The 27,955-nt window shown below is 52.6% G+C and overlaps 1 protein-coding gene across 2 annotated transcripts; it reads right to left on the bottom strand.

Moving 5' to 3' along the window:
- Positions 1–296: 296 nt before the first annotated feature.
- Positions 297–26,825, bottom strand: ARAP3 (ArfGAP with RhoGAP domain, ankyrin repeat and PH domain 3). Of its 2 annotated transcripts, XM_055430096.2 has the most exons (33): positions 26,721–26,825; positions 24,549–25,098; positions 24,376–24,437; positions 24,169–24,280; positions 20,561–20,761; positions 20,355–20,424; positions 19,993–20,113; positions 19,717–19,901; positions 19,518–19,624; positions 19,059–19,258; positions 18,881–18,966; positions 18,542–18,724; positions 18,265–18,400; positions 17,511–17,627; positions 16,928–17,075; positions 16,723–16,825; positions 14,484–14,703; positions 13,407–13,470; positions 12,999–13,162; positions 8,104–8,316; positions 7,737–7,842; positions 6,450–6,597; positions 6,072–6,140; positions 5,370–5,444; positions 5,157–5,271; positions 3,283–3,411; positions 3,055–3,188; positions 2,736–2,818; positions 2,604–2,639; positions 2,435–2,498; positions 2,199–2,336; positions 1,958–1,996; positions 297–1,467 (listed from the first exon to the last, which is right to left on the bottom strand). In XM_055430096.2, exons 2-33 carry the CDS (start codon positions 25,079–25,081, stop codon positions 982–984), a joined length of 4,647 nt encoding a protein of 1,548 aa, XP_055286071.2. In that variant the 5' UTR covers positions 25,082–25,098; positions 26,721–26,825; the 3' UTR covers positions 297–981. The 2 variants fall into 2 exon arrangements, with proteins under 2 accessions (XP_055286071.2, XP_055286073.2); XM_055430098.2 differs by lacking the exon at positions 1,958–1,996.
- Between the last annotated feature and the right edge of the window lie 1,130 nt (positions 26,826–27,955).

Genomic DNA, 27,955 nt, shown 5'->3' with positions numbered 1-27,955 from the left:
CACTGATTGTGTGTGTGCATTTTCTGTTTTCCCTCTACAGTGGAAGTTCCATTAAAGCAAGGACCCCATCTCTTTTGTTCACACTATATCCCCAATATCTGGTGTTCAGTATATACATGTTGATGGAGAAGGAAATGGCAACCCACTCCAGTGTTCTTGCCTGGAGAATCCCAGGGACGGGGGAGCCTGGTGGGCTTCCGTCTATGGGGTCACACAGAGTCGGACACGACTGAAGTGACTTAGCAGCAGCAGCAGCAGCATATACATGTTGAATAACTGAATCAATGGCAGCCTTTTTGTTTCAAGGTTTATTAACAGTGACCCATCCTTTTTGGCTCCTCTTTGCCCCAGCTCCCAACCCTAATCAACCTCCCACTCTAGGGCTTCACTGTAGTTTCTGAATGTTGAAGGTGGGATGGGATAAACTTGGAGATCATTCAAATTTGTGCCTTCCAGGGACTTCCCTGGCAGTTCAGTGGTTAAGACTTCATGCTTCCACTTCAGGGGCATACTGGTTTGATCCCTGATTGGGGAACTAAGATCCCGCATGCCTAGTGGTGTGACCAAAAAAAAAAGTTTGCCTTCCAAATCTCTTTACTGTTAATGCATAAAACAATTCTTTTCGAACCCCAAATCTCTCACAGAACCCCTACATATCAAATGTATCAAGCAGGAATTGCCATTCTTGAGGGAAACTATGTGGGGCTTACAGTTCTGAGAAACAGTTTGACGTTCATTGTTCTGCTTATTTCAGTTACTTCATGGTACAGGTGAGTGAGCGGAGGCCGAGAGCGGCGCCATGACCTGCATCTTTTCTGAGCCGGATGCTGTCTCGGGAGCTCTTGGCCCTGTGCTCCTTCCACTGCACCAGACTGGACTCTGTAAGAGTCTTTCCAGCCAGGGCAGATGTGCCCTGGCAGTGTCTGCTATGGGGAGAGCTTGGGTCTTTGATTACCTACCCCTCAGACTGCTGTCCCAGAGTCATGTGAGGGGCTGGCTGGGGGGTAGACTGGAAGTGCAGGGAGTTTGGGTGGGGAAGCCAGGTGTCTGTGTTGGAAGGCCATTGGGGCTTGGGGGCTGGGGGCTGGAGGGTTGAGAGGGGCTGCCCAGGCCTGCGGCGGTCTCTCCCTTCCTCAGGATGAGGCTGCTCAGCTCCTGGAGTAGCTGCTCCTCCAGGGACGCATGTGTCTGGGGGCTGCTCTTGGAAGGGGGACCCGGAGGGGGCTCAGGTGGCCTCTCCTCCCAGCCCTGAGGACCTGCTTTGGACAGAAGATATTGATCAAAGGACCTCTGGCTGGGGAGGGGGGTCTCTAGCTTGGCTGTCCGCTCCCGTGGGGTAGAGAAGGAGGTGGAGATGTCCTCGGTCAGCTCGGGGAAGGCCCCCACTTCCTCATACACCGGCTCCTCATACACAGGCTCCTCCAGTTCTTCCTGCTCCTCCACAGACCCCTGGGATGACTTCATTGGCTGGATGAGAATGGGGTAAGCGGAGGCAGGCACAGAGTTAGAATTCCCAGATTATTAATCACTAACATTTATTGAGTTCTTCCTCTTGACCAGATGCTGCAAAAACACTTTTGCATGTATGATGTCAGAAATAGCCCTGTATGATGGATATACTGCAGGTGAGTGAGCTGAGGCACAGAGGAGTAAGTGAGTTGCCCAGGATCACACAGTAAGTAAATGGTGGGGCTGGGGCTCGAACCCAGGCCTGTCTGACTCCAAAATGCATTCACTTAACCACTTCCTTCTACTTCTCAAATCCTGTGACCACTTCCCCCTTTCTTCACTGCATTCCCTTGTTCTCCTCTTTCCTTCAGGTCGCAACACTCTCTGTCCGCCCGCACACACACACTCACGGATGGCCTGCGTCGGACAAATACAGACAGCACATGCGCTCAAGCAGCTCAGAGCACAGGGCTGACAGGCACAGAGCTGGAGCAGGCACAGTACTCACAAAGAACATGGACAGGGTCCTCCGGTTGTGAAGTCGCCGCTGGGCACGGGTAGGGTCGGGAGGCAAGGAGGGAGAGACACAGAGACACAGTGAGGCCTGGCAGCAGGAGCTGCAGCTGGAGAGTTGGGGCACAGAGAAGACAGAGGGGGCACCAGGCTGGCAGACATGCTATTTCCTCCTGCGGTATGGCCAGGACATGGGCAGGGGCCCCGAGGCATTGGGCAGGCTAGGGGAACCTCACCAGGGTCTGATTGGCAGACAGGAGGGTGGCCCCACTGTCATCCCCACGGATGGGCAGCAAAGGCATGGTGCCAAACTTCTGACGGGCGAGGTCAGAGGAGGAATGGCGTCGTAAGACCACTGGCTGCTGGTCATCGTGCTAGAGAGAGGGCGAGGGAAGGCACCAGTGGGCATGGGAGGTGCTGAGGGTAGAGCTGGGCCCACAGACCTGGCCCTCAGCTCCTTCCTTCCCCTCACCTGGGCTTTGAGGATGCTGGTGGTCCAGTCCCACATCTCGTCCTCGTCTGTGCAGGACAGGTAGCTGGGGGTGATCAGAGTGGGATCACCAGGAGGGAAGGGGTCACAATTAGAGAGATAAAGGACAGGAAAGGCCAGAGGACAGGGAGCCTGGCTCAGAGGTACTCACAGGTGCATCTTCTCCAGGGTCAATGTGAAGCCCCACCTGAGAAGCAAAGGAGACCAGTGATGGGTGATCAGAAAGGCCAGAGGGTTGGTGGCATGAAGGCTCTAGAAGGGTGGACTGGGGAAAAAAACTCACGGGGTGGGAGGCTTGAACTTTTTGCGGATTCCCAGGTAGACCTTGGCATCTTCCAAAGGCCACTCTCGTTCCGGTTTAGAGCTCTGACAACATGAAGGCCGGCAGTGAGATTGAGAGGTGAGAGACAGTGATCATGGTTAAGGAGGTCAAGAAACCATGGAAGCACTGCAGTTGTGTGAAGTTGGAGGGTCACAGACGTCAAAAGGCCAGGCAAGCAATGAGACTGATGGAAAAATGGGCTGAGGAGTGACAGGATCGAGCAGTCAGGGCTCCTCCCACATAGCCACCCAGCCTCCCTCCACGCTCGCCCAGGGCCCACCTTCTTCTCCTTGAGCAGCAGCAGACAGCGGCCACGCAGCAGAAAGAACCTCTCCTGGAAGCGGTTTCCCAGCAAGCGGGGCGGCTCCTCCCGACACCGCAGCAGCCCCACTCGTGGGCTCTCACGCCGGATACCTGGGCACAGATGGGCAGGGCAGGGCTATGTGGAGGGTCCCTGGGAGAGGCCTGGGGGTGGTGAGGGTGGTGCTGGCTGAAGAAGGAGGCTCACCTGTGAAGAGGCAGCCAGCATGGGCCAGAGAGACTTTTCTCAGGAGCAGGGAGGCCGAGCAGGGCTCTGGGAGCTGGCACCATTGGAGGGCCTGCTCAAGGACCCTTTCCTTGGGGTGCAGTGGCCGCTCTAGGGGGCAAGGTGAGGGCAGGTGTCAACCAGATATCCATCCACAGCCTGGCGCCCCTGCTTCCTCGCCCGCCAGTCACTCATTCATTCATCCAGCCAGCCACAGGTGTAATTCAGCACTGACTGTGCCAGGCACCGGGCTGCCCCAGGGATACAGGGGGAAGCTTAAAACACCCGGCCTGCCTTCACAAAGCCCACAGCCTGGCAAGGGAGCAGAGTAAGAGATAAGTAAATTAGGTAAAGACAAACCAATATTCTGAAGGAGACAATAACAAGCTGAGAGAGAGAAACAGGGCAGCTACTGAGATAGGGTGACCAGGCAAAGCCTTTCAGAGGAAGCATTTGAAGATGAGACACAGAGCCTGAAGGACTTGGAAGAATAAGCCATTCAGAGATGGGGGAAGAGGACTCCAGGGATGACCAAAGGCCCTGAGTTAGGAAAGATGTGCTTGAGGAACTTAATAGCCAGTGTGGCGGAAGCAAGGAAAACACGTCAATTGAGATGAAATCTGAAAAATAAGTGAGTGCCAGATATTTAGGGTCTTGTGGGCTAGAATAAAGGGTTTGAATTTTAAGTGCAATGGGAAGCCATTGGAAGGTTTTAACCGTGGGAATGGCATGATGAAATTTATGCTTGAACATGTTCATTGACTGCTGTGTGGAAAATGGATTGTTGGAAGGCAAGAAGGGACACTGGCCAGCTGTGCCCGTTATGGAGCTGTACATTTTTGTGGTTACTGTTGGGGTGCAGAAAGATCATGATGACTTCAACTAAAGTGGCAGCAATGGAGATGGAGACGTGGTATATTTAGAAAGATACATTTAGACTCAAGAGGACTAGTTAGCCGGTAGGTATGAAGATGAAGGAACAGAAGGAGTCCCAAAGGACTCCCAAGTGTCTGGCCTCGATAACTGGGTGAATGCTGATTCAATGCCTGAGTCAGGAAAACTAGGAAATGCCTTGGACTTTTTGTCAGGGGAGGGGGTTGGGAATTGAGTTTGGTCTTAGAATTTTTTATTCTTTTTTGTTTGTTTGTTTGTACACGTGGCATGTGGGACTGCTGGTTCCCCAACCAGAGATCAAACCTGCATCCCCTCCAGTGGAAGTGTGGAGTCTTAACTACTGGACTGCCAGTGTCTTAGGCATTTAAAACATGAGATGTTACAAGATGTACAAGTGGAGGTGTCAAGCAGGCAGCTGGCTATGTGAGTCTGGAGCTCAGAGGAGGGGTCTGGGCCACATATAAACATTTGGGGCCAGCTTATTAGTGGTATTTAGAGCCACAGGAATGGATGAGCTCACCCAAGGAAACACACAGATAGAGAAAGGAAAAGGGTTGAGGATTGGGCCCCAACTCCCTCCAGCATTTGGAGCCTGGGCAAGGTAGAAAGAGACACCTCCTTTGAGGTGAAAGAGAAACCAAGGGTCTTTGGGGCCCACAAAAGACAAGAGTACAGAGAGTATTGAGAAAGGGTGAGTAGGGACTTCTCAGGTGGTCCAGCGGCTGAGACTCCACACTCCCGCTGCAGGGGGTCTGGGTTCGATCCCTGGTCAGGGAATAGATCCTACATGCCACAACTAAAAATCCCATTTGATGCAACTGAGACTTGGCACAGCCAAACAAATAAATAAATACAAAAGTCGGGGAGAAAGACCGAGAGGACAGCTGCGCATTTGGTCACCCAGAAGTCTTGGTGACTTTCACCCCGAACACACGTGCGCGCACATGCACTGTCATACGCACCAAGCTCCCCGTGCTCTCGAATCTCAAACGTCACCCACAAGTCTGTCCCAACTGCCGTCCCCCGAATCTCCAATACTTGGTTGGTCAGCTCCTCAGCAGTCAGTGTTGGGGACACCTGGGGTTGGGGTACGAGCAGAGGACCCCTGTGGGTCAGGCCACTGCCCCTGCCCCCCACCATCCTCTCATCTCCCTTCCTGTCCCCTCAAGACTCACCTTCAGGGTGACACAGTTGTCCGGGAGCTGCTGCTCTATGAAGACCTCCATGATGAGGTCTCCAGCCTGGGACAGCTGAGGGGAAGAGTAAAGAAATGAGGAGGACAGACAGTACAAAGAATCAATGTCCGAGGCCTCCTTAGGTTCTCATGAGTGCTTCCCCTACAGAGGCCTCCTCTGAACCCTCACCCCAGACATCCCTCAGACCCTTTAAACAGAAGAAACTCCAGGCATGGTGGCACTTTGTACAGTAGCGCTTGAGAAGACAGGTTCGAGTCTGGGTTCCAACTCTGCCACTTGCTACAGTACAGCCTTGGATAAGTGACCCTTCAAACCTCAGTTTCTTTGAAAAAATGGGACCACCTACCTCCTAGAGTTGTGTGCCACTAAAGTGAGATTACAGGTGCTTGGAATCTAGTTCGTCCCCAGATGTTAGCTACAGCATTTATTCTTCTTCTCACCTCTTTCTCTAACTTAGCTAACCCTTCCTTGGATCTCTACACCTGGAACTGAAGTGCTCCTGCCGCCCTTTTGTAACGAAGGATCCTCAGGGTAGAATAAATGGAGCAAATCCTAAACCAACCACCCTTCCCCAAGGCGCTCCTCTCCTTGGGTTTCCTGTAGCCCAGAAGCAGAAGGTCACCTTCCTATCTCGATGTCCCCTCCTGGCTCACTCAGAAGTCTAGGGTCAGGACAAGTTACCTGCACATCCTTCCAGGTGGTGATAAGACTGACCTCCAAGTCAATCTGGGCTACCTGGTCAGGGTCGATCTGTGGAAGAGCCAAAAGGGTGTGTGTCTGTGTGTGTGTGTGCGTTAGCGGGAGGCTGCCGGGAAAGGGGGTAAGCCTGGAGACATGTGCAAGACCAGAGCCCCTGGAGGAGATGGGGAGAGGCCAGAAGAGCTGAGAGCTAAGGGGCAAGGATGTTAGGAGTTCGGTTACAGGAGACGGGGCCCAGGGCTCTAGGATGGGATTCCTGATGCAGAGGGCCTTTAGAGGGTGAGGTTAGGGGTTTGTTGGGACAAGCAGGATTCAGCGTCCAGGGAGAGGGACCGTAGGTCGGGGGTCAGGAAAGCTTACATCGAAGACAGAGATGTAGCCATCGATGAGCTCCTGCAGCACTCGCACCTCATGCTCCCCCCGCCCATCTGTCTGGAACACGCTGGGCGCAAACAGCAGTGCCAAGTTTCGCGTGCACATCTGGTTCAGAGAAGCGCACTTCTGCACCCTGTCGAGGGGTGTGAGGGTCTTGGGTGGGTACAGCAGTCATTCGGCAAACACTTATTGAGTCCCTGCTATATGCCTGGGCTAAGCACTTGGGCTATAGCAGTGAGTTAGACACAACCCTGCCCTCAAGGAGCTCCCAGTCTAGGGGAGAGGCAGACTTATACATAGGGGTCAGCAAATTTTTTATGTAAGTTTATAGATAGTAAATATTTTAGGCTTTCATGCTGTACCATCTGTCACAACCCCTCAACTCTGCTCTGGTAGTGTGAAAGGAACCATGGGATATATATAGAAGAATGGGTATGACTTTACATTTTATGTACAAAACTTTATTTACAAAAATAAGTAATGAGCTGGATTTGGCCCAGAGGCCATAACTGTCCAGTCTGTAATCAGTACCATACAACTGAGGCTCATCCTAGAATCATTTAAAAAAATTATCTCTCCCATTGGACTGGTAAAGGTAGACCTGCATCTTATTCCTCTTTGTGTCTCCAACATCTAATCCTTTGCTGCCATAGAATATTAAATAAAACAAAATAATGCTGACTGTTCACCATTTCTGAATGCTTACCACATATATGCCAGGTGCTGTAGTAAGAAGTTTACAATGAGTACATCATTTAAATCTCATATAACCTATGAGGTGGTTATATGATGATGATGGTTTAGTGGCTGAGTCATGTCCGACTCTTTGCGACCCCCTGGACTGTAACCCACCAGGCTCCTCTGTCCATGGGATTTCCCAGGCAAGAACACTGGAGTGTGTTGCCATGCCCTACTACAGGGAATCTTCCCAGACCAGGGATTGAACCCTGGTCTCCTGCATTGGCAGGAGGATTCTTTACCACTGAGCCATCAGGGAAGCCCATGAGGTGGATACTATACCATCTTCCTGTTACAAATGAGGAAACTGAGGCTCAAAGAAAACAGATAATTTCTCCAAAGTCATGTGCTAGAATAGTGGAGTCAGATTGAGGCCTAGGCCTGTCTGACCCCAGAGTCCATCCTGTGAACCTTTATGCTGTTAGACCTTCACTGAACAGTTGTCTATGGGATGGATATGTGAATGGAAGTGAGGGATTGGACAGAGGTGACAAAGAGTTGGGGGGAAGCCTGCAGGGGTCTGGCTGTACTGACCGATAGAGATGCCCAATGAGGGTGGCCAGTGTGCGGCGGTTGACCCGTGGCAGGCAGCCAATCACTTCTTTGTATTTCTCCAGGCGCTGGTTCTTCTGGGGCAGCTCTGGAGACGTGATGGGCAAGGGGTGGAGAGAGTTGGGGAAAGAAGAGCAGAGGGATTTTTAGAGAAACAAACCCAAGATGGATGTGTCTCTGCCCCTTACCACCTTTCCCTGAGCTGAGTCCCTGGGCGATCAGCCAACTGTGGTAGGAGTGTTGGGGTGGGGGCTGCCTAATCCCACAAGGGCGCCTCAGAGATTCTGGCGGGGGGCATGGAGTTCCTGGCTGGGTCTCAGTTGCCCGTGAGGCTCTTGGGAGTACCTACCAGCAGCCTCCCTCCAGCGAGGCAGCAACCGTGCAGAGGTCACAGGATCATCAAGCTCTCGAAAGAAGCGTTTGAGCGTGTCGGTGACATCCTCCACAAAATGCTCCCCTGGTCGGAGCTTCACAGACCGGGCATCCCGCCGGAACTCAGCCAGCAGCTTCAGGCTGCGGGCGCGGGCACCCCCTTTCCGGTATACGCCCTCCAGCCGGAGCCCTATGAACAGCCAGCATCTCAGCTCACCGCTGCCCAAGACCTGCTATCACTCACCCAGTGCCCTGTCTGTGACCGCCCCCCACATACTGTACGTGGCTATTGGGGGTAGAATGGTCAGACAGAAATCAGCCTCCCTGGTCTTGCTTCTCGGGTCCCTACTCCAGCCCTCGCCTTCAGAAGGTCCATCCCTACCCATGCCATCACACTGCAGCTCCCTTCTCTCCTCACCACTTTGATCTTTAAATAGCACTCTATGAAATCACATCACACTCAGGACATGTTATTCACAGGTTTTGAATTTATGAATTCATCTACCTGCTAAAATGCATTTGGAACCCCCCAATCAATACCTGTGGCGCTCTGCAGTCACCTGCGAACACGCACAAATGGAGAAGCTTTCAGTTGCCTGATGAACATTTTCCCAGCTGAGGCCTCAAGCGGCAAACAAGTGTCATTCTAATGGTATATTTAGAGCCACATATTTTTGCATTCTTGTACTTCTTTGTGGGGGGGGGAATTTCACTGTTTAAAATTGCCCCCAATTTAGGCCTGAAGTACTGTCTAGTGTTCCTAAGTACCAGAAGGCTGTGATGTGCCTTGTGGAGAAAACACATGTGTCAGATAAGCTTTGTTCAGGCATGAGTTATAGTACTGCTGGCAGCAAGTTCAAAGTTAACGAATCAACTGTATAGTAAATAAAGTGTCTTTAAAGCAGACTCATGGATACAGAAAACAAACTAGTGGTGACCAGTATAGAGAGGAATAGGAAAGGAGCAGTATACTGTTAGGTATAAAATAAACTGTAAGAATATATTGTATAACAGGGAAAACAGCAAATATCTTAGAACTATAAATGGAGTACAATCTTCAAAAATAGTGAATCATTATATTGCACCCCTATAATTTACCAAATATTTTACATCAACCATACTTCAATAAAAAAATAATAAAATAAAAAATTTTTAAAGATGAAAGCTTGGACCTATACTCAACTTTTTATAATAACCTATAATGGAAAAGAATCTGAAAAAGAATATAGGTACTATATATTTATATATATATACACACATACACACACACACATATATAACGGAATTACTTTGTCATACACCTGAAAATAACACAACATTGTGAATTAATTATAATTCAATTTAAAAAAAGAGGAAAAGAAGATGAAAACTTAAAAAAAATTAAGTGTCTTTAAACAGAAGCACACATAGAACAAAGTTACATATTGATCAACTGATGAAAATATGACCAGAATGTCCCAGGAACTTAACCCTGTATTTCCACTGGGGCAACAGTTCAGCATTCATTGATCCAGTGTTTTCAGTGACTTTATAACTGCCATGAATCATGAGAACTGAGTGAATTTGCTTTCTTAATTATTACCCATCGTTCCCACCAGTCTCTGAGCTTCACAGAACCTTCCTTGTTCACTGCCCCACCCGCCGTGACTGGCACAGGGGAGCAGCTCAATAAATACGTGTTGAATGAAGAGTGGTGGTGCAAGATCTGTGGAGCAGCAGGGAAGAACACCCACCCTTTCTCCAGGGCTTTTCACTGGGCCTCTGACTTCAATCCTCCTAGGAACATGTGTGAGGCTGAGAAGCGGATAGGGTCTCATAAGTTTGGGGAGTCAGTACACGAGGCTACTGAAAAACCGTGGAGGATGTCTTTAACCACTGACTATCCATTGTCTGTGTAGTAAGCACAACTATTTGTAGGCGCATGGATGTGCCTTTTTCCCCCTTTATTCTCCTCCTTAGTTTTCTGAGAATTTTCTTCTCAAGAGTCCAGCTTTCTAAAGAGGGTTTGCTGGGGGTAAAGAATCCATTTGATCCTTACTTGGTAAAGAGCAAAAAGCAAAGGCCAAAACTCACAAAGAATTCTGGGAACTCCTTGCATAGTTCATCCTTTATGGCTGGAAAACCCTCCCACACAGAATAATTCTACTCAGACCCTCAAGGATTTTGCTGCTCGGCTTGGCTCTTGCCAAACAGCTGCGCTCTTTCTGTTCTCCATAGCTCTGCATCTCCAGTCACATCTGAGGGCCCCCCTCCTTCCATGCCCACACCCCAGGAAGAGTGGCTATGGAACACTTCAGTTCAGTTCAGTCATTCAGTCGTGTCTGACTCTTTGCGACACCATGGACTGCAGCACACCAGGCCTCCCTGTCCATCACCAACTCCCAGAGCTTACTCAAACTCATGTCCATTGAGTCTGTGATGCTATCCAACCATCTCATCCTCTGTTGTCCCCTTCTCCTCCCACCTTCAATCTTTTCCAGCATCAGAGTCTTTCCCAATGAGTCAGTTCTTCACATCAGGTGGCCAAAGTATTGGAGTTTCAGCTTCAGCATCAGTCCTTCCAATGAATATTCAGGACTGATTTCCTTTAGGATGGACTGGTTGGATCTCCTTAAGTCCAAGGGACTCTCAAGAGTCTTCTCCAACACCACAGTTCAAAAGCATCAATTCATCAGCACTCAGCTTTCTTTATAGTCCCATTCTCACATCCATATATGACTACTGGAAAAACCATAGCTTTGACTAGATGGACCTTTGTTGGTAAAGTAATGTCTCTGCTTTTTAATATGCTGTGTAGGTTGGTCATAACTTTCCTTCCAAGGATTTCATGGCTGCAGTCACCATCTGCAGTAATTTTGGAGTCCCCCAAAATAAAGTCTCTCACTGTTTCCACTGTTTCCCCATGTATTTGCCATGAAGTGATAGGACCGGATGCCATGATCTTAGTTTTCTGAATGTTGAGCTTTAAGCCAACTTTTTCACTCTCCTCTTTCACTTTCATCAAGAGGCTCTTTAGTTCTTCTTCGCTTTCTGCCATAAGGGTGGTGTCATCTGCATATCTGAGGTTATTGATATTTCTCCTGGCAATCTTGATTCCAGCTTATGCTTCATCCAGCCCAGCGTTTCTCATGATGTACTCTACATATAAGTTAAATAAGTAGGGTGACAGCCTTGACGTACTCCTTTTCCTATTTGGAACCAGTCTGTTGTTCCATGGCCAGTTCTAACAGTTCTTCATGATCTGCAGATTTCTCAAGAGGCAGGTAAGATGGTCTGGTATTCCCATCTCTTTCAGAATTTGCCACAATTTATTGTGATCCACACAGTCAAAGGCTTTGGCATAGTCAATAAGGCAGAAATGGATGTTTTTCTGGAACTCTCTTGCTTTTTCAATGATCTAGTGGATGTTGGCAATTTGATTTCTGGTTCCTCTGCCTTTTCTAAAACCAGCTTGAACATATGGACGTTCACGGTTCATGTATTGTTGAAGCGTGGCTTGGAGAATTTTGAGCATGACTTTACTAGTGTGTGAGATGAATGCAATTGTGCGGTAGTTTGACCATTCTTTGGCATTGCCTTTCTTTGGGATTGGAATGAAAACTGACCTTTACCAGTCCTGTGGCCACTGCTGCATTTTCCAAATTTGCTGGCATATTGAGTGCAACACTTTCACAGTATCATCTTTTAGGATTTGAAATAGCTCAACTGGAATTCCATCACCTCCACTAGCTTCGTTCATAGTGATGCTTCCTAAGGCCCACTTGACTTCACATTCCAGGATGTCTAATTCTAGGTGAGTGATTACACTGTTGTGATTATCTGGGTCATGAAGATCTTTTTTGTACAGTTCTTCTGTGTATTCTTGCCACCTCCTCTTAATGTCTTCTGCTTCTGTTAGGTCCATACCATTTCTGTCCTTTATTGAGTCCATCTTTGCATGAAATGTCCCTTGGTATCTCTAATTTTCTTGAGGAGATCTCTAGTCTTTCCCATTCTATTGTTTTCCTCTATTTTTTTGCACTGATCACTGAAGAAGGCTTTCTTATCTCTCCTTGCTATTCTTTGGAACTCTGCATTCAAATGGGTATATCTTTCCTTTTCTCCTTTGCTTTTCACTTCTCATTTTTTCATAGCTATTTGTAAGGTCTTCTCAGACAACCATTTTGCTTTTTTGCATTTCTTTTTCTTGGGGATGGTTTTGATCTCTGTCTCCTATACAATGTCACGAACATCCATCCATAGTTCATCAGGCACTCTGTCTATCAGATCTCGTCCCTTAAATCTATTTCTCACTTAACCACCTATAGGTCCTAAACGCGTCACATGTGCTCTCTCACTATCACCGCTATCCTGGAACATGAGGCTGTGAGGAGCCCCATTTTCTTTCTTTTTATTTTGGCCATACCATGCGGCCTGTGGGATCTTCCTCGACCAGGGATCGAAACTGTGCCCCCTGCATTGGAAACGTGGAGTCTTAATCATTGGAACTGCCAGGGAAGTCCAATAGCCCCATTTTATTTTTTTTAATCTATTTAATTATGATTAAAGTTTTCGACTGTACTGTGCGGCATGTGAGATGTTAGCGGCATGCGGGATCTTCATTTTCTGACCAGGTGTTGAACCTGTTCCCCCTGCATTGGGAGCCTGGATTCCTAACCATTTAACCAGCAGGGAAGTCCTGGCCCACTTTAAAGATGAGGGAACTGAGGTTCAGAAAGGCCGAGCAGCTTGTCACTGTCAGGCTGCAGTCTCTGGAGGCAAAGTTTTTGAAGGCAAGTCACATGCACACATCTCCCTCCTCAATCCCGTCCAACCTGCAGTGCCCATGTTCCCCATCCCTCACCAGCTCAGTGTCAGCCAGTACCCACTCACCGTGCTGAGTGACAAAACTGATGCAGGCATCCACGATGATGGGGATGTCACCCCGGCTCATCTGCTGCTCCTGCAGCCCTGTGCCTCCCCCGCCGGCTGCCCCCCCAATGGCTGCGTTCCATGCTGAGAAGTCTAGCCGGCCCTCTGCCTGCAGATACAGTGTCCTGAGACCCAAGAGATCTGAGTCAGAGCCAGCTCCAGGGGAGTCCTCAGGCTAAGAGGCCCAGGAGCACAAGGATCAGACTTCCCAGAGACACCAGCAGGGGGCAGCAACACCCAACCCAGACAGGGCCCCTGACTAGGGAAGTGACTTTGAGGAAGTGGGCAGTGGTCCAGCAGGCCTGGTGGAAGGTGTGAACTGTGCTCTAGGAAGGGGGGCCCAGAGTCAAGGGTAGGGGCAAGACTTACCTTCCTGTCTCCACCAAAACCAAATGCTCTTTCTTGTCTGGGGTGTCAGCTGCTGAGACCACACCTTGGAGGAGAATCAAGGGACATTATCATCATTGTCATCTTCATCATAGTGATTGATAGTCATTAAGTATTTAAGGTACGTAGGTTCCATGCTAGAAGGTTTACAATCAATACTGCCTTAAACCTTATGAGTTACATACTATTATCCCCACTTCAGGCTCAAACGGTAAAGAATCCGCCAGCAAGGAGGGACACCCATTTCACATAAACCCAGAGAGGTTAAGTAACATGCCTCAGATTACTTGTTATGGAAAAGCTGAGCTTGAACTCAAGTATCTTGTCTCCAGATCTTTAAAACACTATCATACACTATTCCTCTTTTAGGAGGAAAAGAGAATTCCCAGTCCCTTCTCTCAGTCCCCAACCAGCAAGCGACTCCAAATAATGATAATAGCAATAACACACATAACATATAACATTTATTGAATACCTGTAAGAGGCCTCCTGCCAGGTTCTGTGATAAGTGTTTTACACGTTGCCTTATATGAAACTTGTTACAACCCTATTATTGTGCCTAACGTGAAGATGAGGCAACTAAAGCACAGAGAGGTTAAGTAACTTGTCTAAGGTCACACAGCCAGCAAGTGATGGTGGGGTGCTGCTGCTGAGTCACTTCAGTCGTGTCCGACTCTGTGTGACCCCATAGACGGCAGCCCACCAGGCTCCCCCGTCCCTGGGATTCTCCAGGCAAGAACACTGGAGTGGGTTGCCATTTCCTTCTCCAATGTGTGAAAGTGAATTCGCTCAGTCGTGTCCAACCCTTAGCGACCCCACGGACTGCAGCCTACCAGGCTGCTCCATCCATGGGATTTTCTAGGCAAGAGTACTGGAGTGGCTTGCCATTGCCTTCTCCGGATGGTGGGGTGGCAGGGTCTAAATCTGGGCAATTTGACTTTAGAACTCCTGCCTGAATCCACTATTCCTGCTATCTCCCATAGGGACCCTACATATATGAAGGTCCACTACCCCCACCCCTCATCGCCACCCTTCATCCCTGTCCCCAGCCCTGCTCACTGATCTCCTGCAGCCGGCGGAGATGCACCATGTCCTCAGGGGCTGGGGGACCAGGGCCTGACGCTGGGCACAGGAAGAGGTGATCTCCACGAAGAAGTCCAAACCCAGACATCCAGAGGCCAGGGGCCAGGGTTGTATGGGAGGGGGACCGCAGCCACAGGCGACCCAGCCGCAGCAGCCCAGGGCCCAACAGCTGGTGACAGCTCAGTGGCGAGAACCACTGTGGGGAGGAGGACATGGGGGACAGGAGGACGGGGAAGAGACAACGGGTAGGGAGAGAAGCAAGAGTGAGAGGGATAAGGGGAGGCAGAGGAAGACATGGAGAGAAAGCCAAGGAAAGAGGGGAATGAAAGGGATGGGGAGAGGGTAAGGAAAAGACCGGTGCAGGAGACAGGGGACGGATGGAGAAAAACAAGAAAGAAATGCAGTTCAGTTTGACTTGCTCCAGCCAACACAGAGAAGACCCCTGTGCGGCAGGCAGTGTTATACCCTCAATTGGGATGTAGGGAAAGACAGACTGGGTAGCTGCATGCTGTGACCGAAGAATCACGAGGCCCCAGGAAGTCCCACCCCCAGGGGGCCAGGCAGAGGCTTCATGGAGAAAGGACTATTCGAGGTGTAACTCAAAGCAGTGCTTCTCAAGCTACTTGTGCTGAAGGAACAGGGAGTTTAAAATTTTTTTACCAATCTGTCACTAACCAACACTTTGATTAAAAAACAACAAAATGAATTACTAGAAAAGTGAAATGAAAAAAGAATGACATATAAAATATAAGCCCCCGATTTTTAAAAATTAGACTCCACACATAAATTTATTCTGTCACATTGCTATGAAAGATTCTAAATAGTGACTCTCAAGCTCTATACTTAACCTGTCATGGGCCATAAGAGAATTCCTTGGCCAGGACCAGGTAACAGACCACAACTGGGGTAGCACTGCCTTACAGGATTTTTTAAAAGTGGTGGCTCAGTGGTAAAGAACCCGCCAGCCAGTGTAAGAGATGTGAGTTTGATCTCTGGGTAGGGAAGATCCCCTGGAGGAATAAATGGCAACTCACTCCAGTATTCTTGCCTGGGAAATGGACAGAGGAGCCTGGCAGGCTACAGTCCATGGGTTCTCAAAAGAGTCAAACACGACTTAGCAAATAAACAAGAGATAATAGGAGGAGACTTGGAGGGCCATATCAGAGCTCTTAGAGGATATGGAGACAGCTTATTGGTGTGAGGAGTTTTGAGTGGGGTCAGAAGCCAGAGCAGGGGAGCGTTCCCTACAGAGTAGTGTCAGATGCAGAGACTACCTGGTGAAGCCAGAGGGAGGCCCTTGAACCTTACCCAGGGCAAGACTCTGGCTACCTGCAGGGGTGCCGCTCAGAAGAGTAAGGCAGAGGAGGGCAGCCAGAAGGGGTTAGGGAGGAACTGCCGGCTGCCAGAGCTCGTAACTTTCTAAGTTGTGGCGGGGCGGGGAGGTGGCACGCCAGGGTGATGAGCTGAATGAAGGTGGAGCAGGGCTGGGGGAAAAGCTGTTTAAGGATGGGAGAGATTATCACTGTCATCGCCATTACTACTTCAACACCCACAGATGGAGGGCTTGCAGCATGGCAGGCAGTGTGGGTCTCATGTGTCACTTAATCCCCAACCTTCGGGGGTAGACCTTTGACACCCACTCTACCCATCTGGAAGAGCTCACACATGCAAGTCGGAGGACTCAGATCCCAGGTTATCTGACTCCAGGGACTGAACTTTTAATGCCAGGGGCGGGGTGCAGGATGGAGAGAGAGTGACTTGCCTGGGAATGGAGAAGCTGGGTCAGATGAAGGCAGCTATGCCTGTGGACTTGGAGATCTGAGCCTGGGGGAGGGGGTGGGAGTCAGGTGGCAGCCTCTCTGTGGGAAGAGCCCAGCAAAGTGCAGTCTGGCCTGTGAGCTTTGCAGACAGAGGCCTGTCTTCGGTCCTGTGCTCTACTGCCTTCTAGCTCTGTGACCTTGACTGAGTGGCTTCATAACCTCTGAGTTCTTTAGGTGTGAAATATTGATAATCCTTACCCCTAAGTGTTGTGAAAATTAAATGAGATATTGAGTGGGCAGCGTTTAACACAGGACCTGGCACAGAGTAAGTGCTCAGTCAACCTCAGCTGTTAGTGGCAGGGGTGGGAGTGGCTGCAGGAACAGGAGGGGACAGGATGGGGGCAGGGGGTACAGGGAACCCACGAGCTGTAGGGGAGGGGCCTTAGCTGTCTCACCTTGCCCAGGGCGCTGGTCCAGGCCTCCAGACTGTCAGCTCCATCTGTGCCAAAATGCTGAATCCTTCCCCCAGTGAGGATGAGCTCGAAGGAGAAGGGGAATCTGGAGAGATGAGGTCCAGGAGGAGGATGGGGTGAGTGAGGGGCGGGGAGGCTCAGGACCCGGAGGGGAAAGGGGAAGTTCAGGGAACGGGGTGGGTGTTACCTGTCGAGGTCACCTGGGTCAGTGGGTGGAGGGTTCACACCCAAACATACAACATCCTGGGGCTGGATGAGGTGGAGGGGTTCAGGGCTGCTTTCTGACACAAACATTTCCAGAGCTGCACCCAGGACACACCACAGCCGGGGGGGAGCTAAGAGGGAAAGTGGCAGTCAGCAGGCAGCAGACCTCTGTCCCCACTGTCAGAATTCCCATTTGCCAGATATCATTCTGTGCCAACCCCTCTACCTATGTGTGATCTCCTGTAGTCATCACAACTCTATGAGGGGAGTTTTACATTCACTCCTGTTTTGCAGATGGGGAAACTGAGGCTCAGAGTTGAAGTCACATGGGGAGAAAGCAGCAGAGCTGAGATTTGAACCCCCGCGGTGTGACTTCAAAGCACAGCCTCTCAACCATCACCCAATGCTGCCCCTCCCCACCCCCGCCACGGTCCCTCTGACCCCAGCACCCTTGTCCACTTCAGGGCATGTCCTATCCCAGTCCTCTCCTCCTTATCCCTCTAGGGAACACTCCCAACCATCCTGGCTTCTGCCCGTCCCCTCCCATCCCTTGGCCCCCCTCTCACCATCTCGGCCCCTGCGAGGGGGTGGGGGTCCAGCTTTGTTGCTGATGGGACCACAGTACAGGAAGCTGCTGTAAGTGGCAGGCACCACCACTTCATTGTACACGCCAGGGGAGGGGTCTGCAAGGGAAAGGAGAAGTGGTCACGTCAGGCCAGTGCAATGGAACGGCCTGACTCCCCTGGGGAAGTACTTGAATCGAGGAAGACAGTGGGACCCAACTCCATCGGCAGCTTGGCCTAGTAGAGCCCAGTGGCGCTGAACCCCTCGCAATCCAGATCAGAGAAGAAGGTGGCAGGCAGTGACGAGGCTTCTAAGCCAGCCCGTGCCCACTGCCTGTCCCCACCAGCCAGCGAACAACAAGTAAGCTCTGGGTGAAAGGCTCAGAGCAGGGGCCCTCCTGTAAGTGTCTTGGCCCCTGTGGCATGACTACTGGAGACCAGCCTGTGTAAGAGGATCATTTTCTATGATCAGACTTCCCTTGGGCAGGTGAGACCTGACCTACAGGTTGACTCTGACAGGGATAGGCCAGCACTAACACCTCAAGCATCCAGATCCACTCCAGACAGTGGTCATTAGTGGTCATTTCAAAATCAAGAAATAGGGCCTAGAGGTCTTGAAGGGGTGGGAAACTGCCCAAGCTGGGCCATTTTGATGGGCTAGTTGAGAGGTAATTGGGGGTCCCTGCCAGAAGAATCAAGGCACAGGTCAGGGCTGAGAATTCTTGCAGGGAGAGAGAGGAAGCCTTGTGGGGATTACCTGGGGACAGGAGACTAGGGAAGCTGCTATCAAGGGCTGAGGGGGTCCAGGGCTCCTCTCCCTCAAAAGCTTCGACACAGAGGAGCTGGGTCATGTTCTTCAGCAGGTTGGGTCCTGCCACAGCTGCACACAGCGCCTACAGGGAGAAAAGGCCTCTGTCAACCCCAGGACACAACCTGGGAGTCCTGGGGACAATCCTCCTGTCTCCAAAGCAGCCCCCACTCCAAGTGTAAGCATTTCAAGTCAGAGACCCAGCAGCCCCAGCCTGCCCTCCTACCTGGAGAAGCTGGCTATGATCTGGATACTGAGGGTGGGGCTTCCGGAAGAGACCGAGCCGGTACTTCCGAGAGATGAACTCTCCCCGAGGGCCAGGGGTGGTATCTGGGTGCAGCCCCTCACCTGGGGGGAGTGACCCTGCCCAGAAGCGGTTGGCGCGATCGTTTCCCAGGACAATGAACAACTGCAGGGTCACAGGGGGCAGAGGCAAGTGACAGAAACTTGTATCCCCAGGCATTCCAATCGTGTCCCCAAGCTGGACCCAAGGCCTTTTCACACATGCTCCTTCCACCCCAGCCCACACCCCCAGACACACTTTTTCCCTCTGCAGACTTCTCACCTGCACGATCTCATTACTCCACACACTTGTGTCCAGCTTCAGGCTCTGCACCTTGGAGATCCCAGAACCCAGGGCCCGGTGCTGACCTGTTAGGGTGTGAAGGGCATGGGCGCCCTGAGCCCTCCTGCCTGGAGCCCCCGAGCCCCTCCCCGTTTCAGCTAAAGGCCCCAGCCCTCACCTGCGCACTGCTTGCAGATGACCACTCCCAGGTTGACCGCGGCCCAGTCTGGGCGGGAGGCGCCACAGTCCGCGCAGTGCCGGTTTGCCCGATTGGACCAGATCTTCTCAGCCACCTCGTAGTCAGACAGGGTCTCGGTTACTGCTTCCTGCAGAGCGGCCGCCCAGCTCTGCCGAGCCCCCCCAGACTCGGCTGTGAAGCTGAGGGGTGGACAGCCAGTCCGTGGGCCTGGACACCCACCCCCCTACCCGTCCCACCACCCAGGGCATTCCTGCAGCAGCCACCACAGCCATATGTGGGCCAGCCCAGCCCCTCCTGACATCCTTGACCCTGTTCAGTGGACTCCCGTCAGGACACACCCACTGACATCCTAAGGATGAGGCCTTGGGGCCTCTGCACCCCAGTGTCCCCCCTCAATGTCTCTCCCCCGGCCTTGCCTCCTGCCAGTCTGGGCCCCACCTGAAGCAGCGATGTGGTGTGAGCAGGTCGAAGCTGCGACTCTTGGTCTCCCGCACACTGCAGCCTTGTAGTTCAATGAAGCAGATCCCAATGCCCAGAGAGAAGGCCTGGCAGAGTCGGGGAAGGGGGCAGTGGGTAGGCACAGTGAGATCCGAGTGGGCTAGGTCAGGCCCCTCGGCCCTGGGCCAGCCCTCCTCACCTGCTCACTCTTGTACAGGGCCAGCTCCCCGGGGCTCAACGCAGCAAACACCTTGGTCTTGTGCCCACGCAGCTCCAGCATGCCCGTGCGGAGGGGTCGAGGTGGCTGCGGGGGCCGGGGGTGGCCCAGGAGGCGCTGCTCCTTCAGACAGGACTGCAGCGTGGAGCACCACATGTCCCGCTGAGCTGGCGGGGGACGGGGAAGCAGGTAAAGTGGGCTGTGAACTCACCTGGCCTCCCCAGCCCTGCTCTGAACCCAGGGGGCCCTGGCTCTCACCCTCACTCTCTGTGCGGAACACGAACACCCTCTGGCCGGTGATGACCTGGAACTTGTTGTCCTTGCTGCTGCGGGTCATCTCGATAGCCGTCAGAGGGATCACGCCCTTGGGGAAGGGATCCTGGAGGGACAGACAGCCCATTGGCCCATGGAGACAGGAACTCAGCCATGTGCGCTGATCCCTGGGGCCAGCACCAATGTTTAATGAGATTCGGCACTCATTCCGCAAGCAGTGGGGTACAGCTGCTAACTGCGCTCCTTTTGACCCTCCCCACCACAGGGAATTGGCCTGCCAATCCTGAGCCTCTCTCAGCTCTTCCTCTCCCCTTCCCCAGGCCCCACGAAGCATCTCCCAGGCCTACCTTATCACTGCCAAAGTACATCAGACTCCTCCCGTTGAACTGTACAAAGCGCCTCTGAAAGACGTAGTTTCTGGGGAAGGGAGAGGCTGAGATTAGTAACTGGTGGAGGCTGAACCCCAGGGGTCCTAGGATCTGGGAGCACTTGAGACCCGACCTCCACCACCAACCAGCCTCCCGCGCCCCGCTCCCCTTCCCAGCAGCCCCACCCCTGAGGGGAGAGCTTGTCTAGCCAGCCACTGAGCAGGGGCGTGGGGCGGTCTGCCGTGGAGGAGAAGCTGGCATAGGGTGAAATGAGGTCATCGTTGGTCTCTGTGTCCAGGGTCGGCAGGGAGAGGGTGGAGTCCCCAGGCAGCTCAAGGCTGGCATAACCAGCATCCTCACGTGCCTCCAGATCTGGCCTGCTGAGCCTTGTGGGGGCCAAGACAGAGGGGGGCACACTTTAGAGCCAGTTCCCTGGACAGCCCCACCCACAGCATCTAGTGAAATGCCCGGCAGGTACCAGATCTGCTTTTTAAGGGGAACAGGGAGGCTGAGAACCCAAAACACGAGCATGGATCTTCTTCCCAGGGCACACTCAGACTCTTCATTTGAAAAATGTCAGTGCTTTGCCTCTGCTATTAGTATTAGTTGGTGGAAAAGTTGGGGAATAACTAACACAGGTGACTGTCTGCCACAGCTTCCTATCTCATCAGTAAGTCTCATTGGTTCTTTCTCCAAAAAGTTCTTGCCTTTCTCTCTCTGGACCAAGCTCCCAATAGCTCTCACCAAGGTGAAGGGAATCGTCTAACCAGTCACTCGCTTCCATTCTCGCCCTTCCACCAGTTATTCTCCCACCAAGGATGCAAATAAGATCATTTCACGCACCTGCAGGAACCTCTACAATGACTTCCGTTAACACTTAGGATAAATCGAAATTCCTTACCAGTGGATGCAAGGCTGCATACAGAGAGACCCAGGGCAACTCTGACGACCTCATCCTGCATTGCCTTCGCCTTGCCCACTACAGTCCAGCCACATTCTCTTCCCGAGTTCAAAGTCTTTGCCATACTGTTCCCTTTGCCTGGAACACACTTCCCTAGACTGCTTCTTTCCATCCTTCAGATATTCCTTCCCAGAAAGTCCTCTATTATTCTGTCACTTTCCAGTGGTTCCTTACCTCAGCTGTACAAATCACTTGGGAAACTTAAACATCTCTGCATATGAACCCCATGTGCATGCGTGCGTGCTCAGTCATGTCCAGCTCTTTGTGACCTCATGGACTACAGCCCGCCAGCCTCCTCTGTCCAAGGGATCTTCCAGGCAAGCATACTGGCATGGATTGCCATTTCCTACCCCAGGGGATCTTCCCGACCCAGGGATTGAACCCGAGTCTCCTGCACTGGCAGGTGGATTCTTTACCACTGAGCTACCGGGGAAGCCCTGTGTGAGCCCCGTGCCAGACACTTAAATTTGAGTCACTGGGAACAAGGCCCAGGCATCTGTTATTTTCAGAGTTCCCCAGGCTGTAGTGCAGCTCAGGTTAAGAATCTCCACTCTACCCTATTTGTTTCCTATTTCATTGAGAAACTGAAGCAACCAGAGGATAATGCCCGCAGACTCCCAGCGCCCCATCTGCCCCATTCCACATACACATGGTTTTCCTCCTGGTACTATGATAAACACCCCTGTCTAAAGCGGATCTGTCCTCTGGGCACTTGGCTCCAGTCCTCTCACCTACACAAGGACATCACTCCAGACTTTGCCCCTTTTCTCTCTCCTATATCCGCTAGTTTTCCCTCACTGTCAGATCATCCCTATTCACCTATGAATATACACAGCATTCCATGCTATTAAAACCCCTTTCTTGACTCCACTTCCATTATCAATAACCACTCAAACTCTCTGCTCTTCTTTGCAGAAAAACTCCTCAAAAATGTTGTCTTCATATTTCCAGTTCCTCTCCTTTGTTCTCTCTTGAGCCCACACAGATCAAGCCTTCACTCCCAGCACTTGTCAAGGTCCCGAGTAACCTCCGTGTCACCAATTCCAGAGGTCAATCCTCAGTGTTCATCTTACCCGACCTCTCCGTAGCATTGGACACATCTGACCTGACCTCGTCCTCCTCCTTCTATCTTTTCTTCAGTTAGCTCCTGGGGCATCAACTTCTGATTTTCCTTCCACTTCACTAAGCGTTTCTTTTCGGCCTGTTTTGCTGATTCTTCCTCTTACCCCGGATCTCTCGATCCTGGAGTATGCCAGGACCTTATCTTGGTTCTCTGCTTTACCTACACTCACTCACAGCTACATATACCCATCTAAATGCTGACAACAGACAAACCTAGATCTCCTCTTCAGACCTCTCCCCCAAACTCCAGACTTGTGTATCCAACGGCCTATTTGCCACCTCTTCTTGGTCATATAATACACACCTCAAATTCAACACATCAAAACCTGAACTCCGAATCTGCCTTACAACTGCATTATGCACAGTCTTCCCCATTTCAGACCACAGTAACTCCACGAACTTTCAGTTGCTTAGAAGAGCACTGTCAAACTGTCTTCGAAATTTGGTTGTTTCATTGTTTCAGCACAGCTCACACCAGACGAGCCACGTTTCAAGTGTTCAGCAGTCACACGTGGTTACTGGCTACCACACCGGACAGTGCAGGCTCAGACGGAAACCCCTGAAGTCTTTCTTGACTCCTCCTTTTCTGTCACACTTCAATTTACTAGGACAGTTTGTCTTCAAAATATAACCCAAACCAACCACTCCTTACCCTTTACACTCTCATAGCAGTAGCCTGAGATTTCTCACCTAGATCACAGTAAGAACCTCCAAACCAGTCTGTCTGCTTCTGCTTTTGCCCCTACAGATCACTGCCAACACAGCAACCAGAGGGATTCTTAAAATGTAAGTCAAAACCCTTCCAAAAGCTTGCTTCCCATTTCACTTAAGAGTAAAAGCGAAAGTCCCAATATGGCTCCTTTTGCCTCTCTGACAGTGTCTGCCCCAACTCTTCCCACCCTGGCCCCTTCTGTCCCAGCCCTGCTGACCTTGTCATCGCTACCAGATCCTCTGGTTATACAGCCTTCTTAAAGTCTCTATTCTGGTCACTCTTCCCACATGCAGCATTCTTCTCCTCGAAGAGGGTTAACTCCCTCACTTCTCTCAAGTTTTAGCTTAAATATCATCTTCTTAACACTCTGGCAACTCTTAGTGAAAAACTGCAGTCCTTTCCCCCCTCACCCCATCCAGCCCTCTTACCCTGTTCAATTTTTTTTTTCACGGCACTTATCACCTTATACTGGAGAAGGGCATGGCAACTCACTCCAGTATTATTGCCTTGAGAATTCCATGGACTGAGGAACCTGGCGGGCTACAGTCCATGGAGTTGCAAAGAGTCGGACATGACTGAGCAACTAGCACTTTCACTTTCACTATTACCTTTCAACATAGGTATAACTCATTTATTACATCCATTGTTAATTGACTACTTTCCCACAAGGGCAGGGATTTCTGATCTATCCCAAGTATTTACAACAATATCTGACATTCAGTAGGTGCTCAGAAAAGATTTTTAAATGAAAGAATGAGGCACTTCTCCGTATTTTAAGTCATATATCCGTTTCTTTGTCTGTTTTATTTCCTATCTGTCCCCACTGAGTCACAGGCTGCCTAATGGGAGAATGGGTCTATCATATTCATCCTGAATCTCAATAACCCAGTTGGCACACAGTGGACACTCAACACACATTTGATGACCAATGGGAAACACGGCCACCACCAGCTCAGCCTGCTCATCCTCCTGCCATCATCACTCTATGGACCACTCACCTGTGTTCAGCCCTTTCCTGACAGACACCTCTGCCTTCTCTTCTGTCAGGGGCCCCTGGGACCCCCACGGGCTGGACACCATAGTACAGGCAACCAGGGTCCATGATATGCACTTGCAGGTGGAGAAACGGGGGAGACGGGGAAGAGGTCAGGTGAGAGTCCTGAAGGGCACCGCCCCTTTCCCCCAGCCCATGACAGCCAACCTACCTGTGCCCGTTGTGGGCCTGAGGGCAGGGGTGGGGGCAGCTGTCTGAGAGCTGTCTGGGGCCCTAAGGAGAGAGGTCTAGTGGTCATTCAGGGAGAGAGAAGGAAGGACAAGCCCTCATGCCCTGCTCCTCCCTGCCCCCAGCATTGGATCCCCAGGAAGCTGACCCACTCACATGTCCTGAGCTGTCTGGGCCCCGCCTCTTAAGTCCAAGCCAAAGTAGATGGCATTGGGCATCATCTCCACAGTATTTGAGGGCGACAGCTGCTCGGAGGAGGACCTCGGAGGGACAGTAGGGGACCTCGGACTCAGGCTGGGCTCTGGGCTCTTGGATGCCTCTGGTCTCCGGACAGCTGGACCCAACCCAGGCCTCTGGGTGGTGGCGGAGCCACCGAGTCCACCAAATACTGTCCTGGGCTTAGGTACAGGCTTGGTGGGCTGGGCTGGGGGTGCTGGGCTGTGCGAAGGCTCCATGGCACTTTCGGGCTGGGGATCCGGGGGGCCCTCGGCAGTGCCCGCCTGCAGCAGGCGCAGGATGCGCTTCCGGTGCCCCGTGGCGTTGACGCCCAGCTGCCTCAGCTCCCCGTGACCCAGGCCACGGGCCGCACCCGCCGTAGCCAGACCCTGCTGCCGGAACGCGTCTGCATACTGCTCCAGGTGCACCGAGGCCAGCCACACAGCGATGTCCAGGTCCTGAGGGGCAGCCATGGGGGCTCAGGCCATTGCTGGGGGAGGGGCAGGGTGAAGGGAGGGCTCAGGCTGAGATTCCCCCTCCCTGTCCCAACGTCTGAGGCTTGGACAGAGGCCACCAGACTCCACTCTTCCTCCAGAGAAAATGACCAGAAGCCTGTGATCCAGAGGAGAGCCAACTCCAAACATTGGAAAGGGCCTCCCCATGGTAGGAGCACCCCTTCATTTGCAGAGGAGGAAACTGAGGCCAGGGAGGGGAGGAGACTTGCCCCAGGCTGGTGGCAAGTTGGCTTCTTGGTGAGAGTGTTGGCCCCTTAGCTCCCGCCCACGCAGTGTCTGGGTCAAAGCTCTGCATACACTCTGTCAGCAAGCCTGGGACAAGATGTCAGAACCCTGCAGGGATGGGGATGACGGGGCTGGTGGGGAGGAGGGGCCCACGATGAAGCTGCTGTGGCACAGAAGAGAGGGGAGACGCACCTCCCACTCCCACTGGTTCCAGAGCTGAGTACAGGCTCCGGCCATCCTAATCCTGGTCGTTCCCAGTTCCTCCTCCCCTTCCACCTATTGTCTCTGCTCAGACTTCCTTCCTGTCCCTCCAGCTCTGGCCGCCCCCACATCCTGCCTGCCTTGGTCAGGCTGTCCAGAGAGCTCTAGGCAGTACCAACATCTGGGCAGAGGCCACTTGGGGAGTGAGGATGGGGCAGAGAACTAGCTGGGCCAGAGGGATGAGGGACTAGGGGTACACCAGGGTACCCCTGGGTCTCCACTCAGCACCCACCTGCAGCATCTTCTCCCATATGTGTGCGCAAACTGGAACACCCACCCTGCAGGAACTCACACTGTGAAATGACATCCCCCTACCTCTGCTTTCTCCAAGCCTTCCTTCGCCCTGTCCATGCCTCTGGACTCAGGTCTTTGAGGCTCTGTCCCATTCCACCACCCTGACGTGGACCCTGATCTAGTCAGTACCCAGACCTCTTTTGGATCCTGTCTCCGTGAGTTTTTACGTCCACCCTGTCCCTGTCCCCACTTCATTCCATCTCCATCTCTACGTCTAAATCCATCTCGGCCCCTTTCCTTGTTTTGCTGTCATTAAGCCTCTCCTTGCCTCTGTCTGCATTTCAACTAGATCTTCAGTTGTATCTGTGTCTCTGGCCAACTCTGACTCGGGTTTCTGTCTCTGCCTCTGCCCCTACTTCTCTCTCCCAGTTTCTCTCCTGCGGGGTCCTTCTTACCAGGACTGCCTCTCGCCCCAGCATCAGTTCTGGCCTCTCTCCGCCTCTCTGCGGCGGAGCCCCCTCCCCAAGCTAGGGCCCGGGGGCTGCACCTCCCGTCCTGACTCAGAGTCCAGTTTCCCGGTGACTCAGGCCCGACTCGAGGGCACGGGACTGAGAACTAGGAGGTGAGCGGGGCAGGAGTGCGGGGGGAGGGGGCGCGGGGGCGGGCCGGGCAGCGCAGGGCAGCTCCGGCGGCGACGAGGGAGGGGGCACGGAGGGAGGGGGCAGAGGCCGGCAACAGGAGGGAGGGGCTGATCGCGGCGGGGAGGGGGAGAGGGGAGGGCCGCGGGCGCGGAGGGGGGCCAGGGATCCCACAGAGGCCCCCGAGGTGATGGGGAGGAGTCTGGGAGGCAGGAGCCGGGGGACGCGGGGGTCCTCACCTCACTGCGCGGCCGCCGTCCGCTCCCCGGTACCCACCCGCCGCGCCGTCCGAGGCTTCGGGTCGCGCCGCGCCGGCCCCGCCTCCCCTCAGCCCGCCCCCGACGGAGCCCCGCCCCGGCCCGCCCGTCGGTTCCCTCCGCGGAGGCCCCGGCCGCTCCTTGTGCAAGCGGCGGTCTTCAGAAGGTTTGGGCTGCTTACCCAACCGCTGTGCTTATCTCGCAGCCTAACCAGCTCAGCCCCTTTAGGGGCCCAGAAAGGAGGGGGGCGGGGGCGCGGACCGGAACAGGGTTGGAGGCCGAGTCGGCCTTAAAGAGCGGGACAAAGAGGCAGAGACTAGACGGAACTGGCGACAAGGGTAGAACCAGAGAGAGAAGAAGAGTGCTGCGAGGGACAGCTTTGCATCCCCGCCGCCTTCCCTCCCTGTCCGTCTGGTCAAAAGGGGAGGGAAAGCATAGGACCCTAAGTCCCCAGGGCACCTCCCCCACGCCCAGCAGGGTGGCTGGACTCTGGCACCCAGTTAACGGGGGAACAGAAGCTGACATCCACAAGTCACGGATATCCACAGCCTTCCAAGCTGGCGAACCTTCAGAAGCCCCGCCATCTGATTTGGGGGAAAGCGGCTGAGGCCCAGCAGAGGAACCCTCAACTGCTTCTCCCTCTTCAAGCACCTGGTGTAGGTTTCCTCCCAGGGATTCAGGGCAGCAAGGCAACATCCTTACTCCCAAACCAGGCTTTGCGGCTGCCCTTTATGAAGATAAGGGTGGTGCCCTGTCAGCATGGTTACCCAGCAAGCAGCCTTTTCATCCTGGGGTGAAGCCCCTTCTCCCCACCTCCCTATTGCAATTTGGAGGGGAGCGGTGGGAAGAATGCCTGAGGATAACCTGCTACTCTCCCTTCTCGGCAGCTTGCCTGGAGCCCCAACCTTGGAACCTGTCCCCCAGGGCCTGAGGCACTTCCCCCTCAGAGCTGGGCTGGCCTTTAGCTGTGCGTGGTGTTGGGCGGGGGGGACACCCGCTGGCCGGCTTTGCTTTCCTGTTTGTATGAGAGGAAGTTGGCTGTGAGTCAGCAGACACAGGAACTGTCTGTCAGTAGCTAGGGGAAGACCCCTGCCCCTCGGGGAAGGTGAAGGGAATGTGGGGAAGTGCCCCTTCCTCTCCCAGTTGCCCCAGCTTGGAACTGGGCAGCCATTTCCAGCATCCTGGAGCACTTCTAGCTGAGAAGGAGAATGATAATA

The sequence above is a fragment of the Moschus berezovskii genome, chromosome 8 (genome assembly GCF_049115385.1).
Source record: "Moschus berezovskii isolate FMDL1 chromosome 8, NW_MosBer_1.0, whole genome shotgun sequence".
Taxonomy (NCBI): Eukaryota; Metazoa; Chordata; class Mammalia; order Artiodactyla; family Moschidae; genus Moschus; species Moschus berezovskii.
This window is presented reverse-complemented; position numbering and strand designations above follow the sequence as displayed.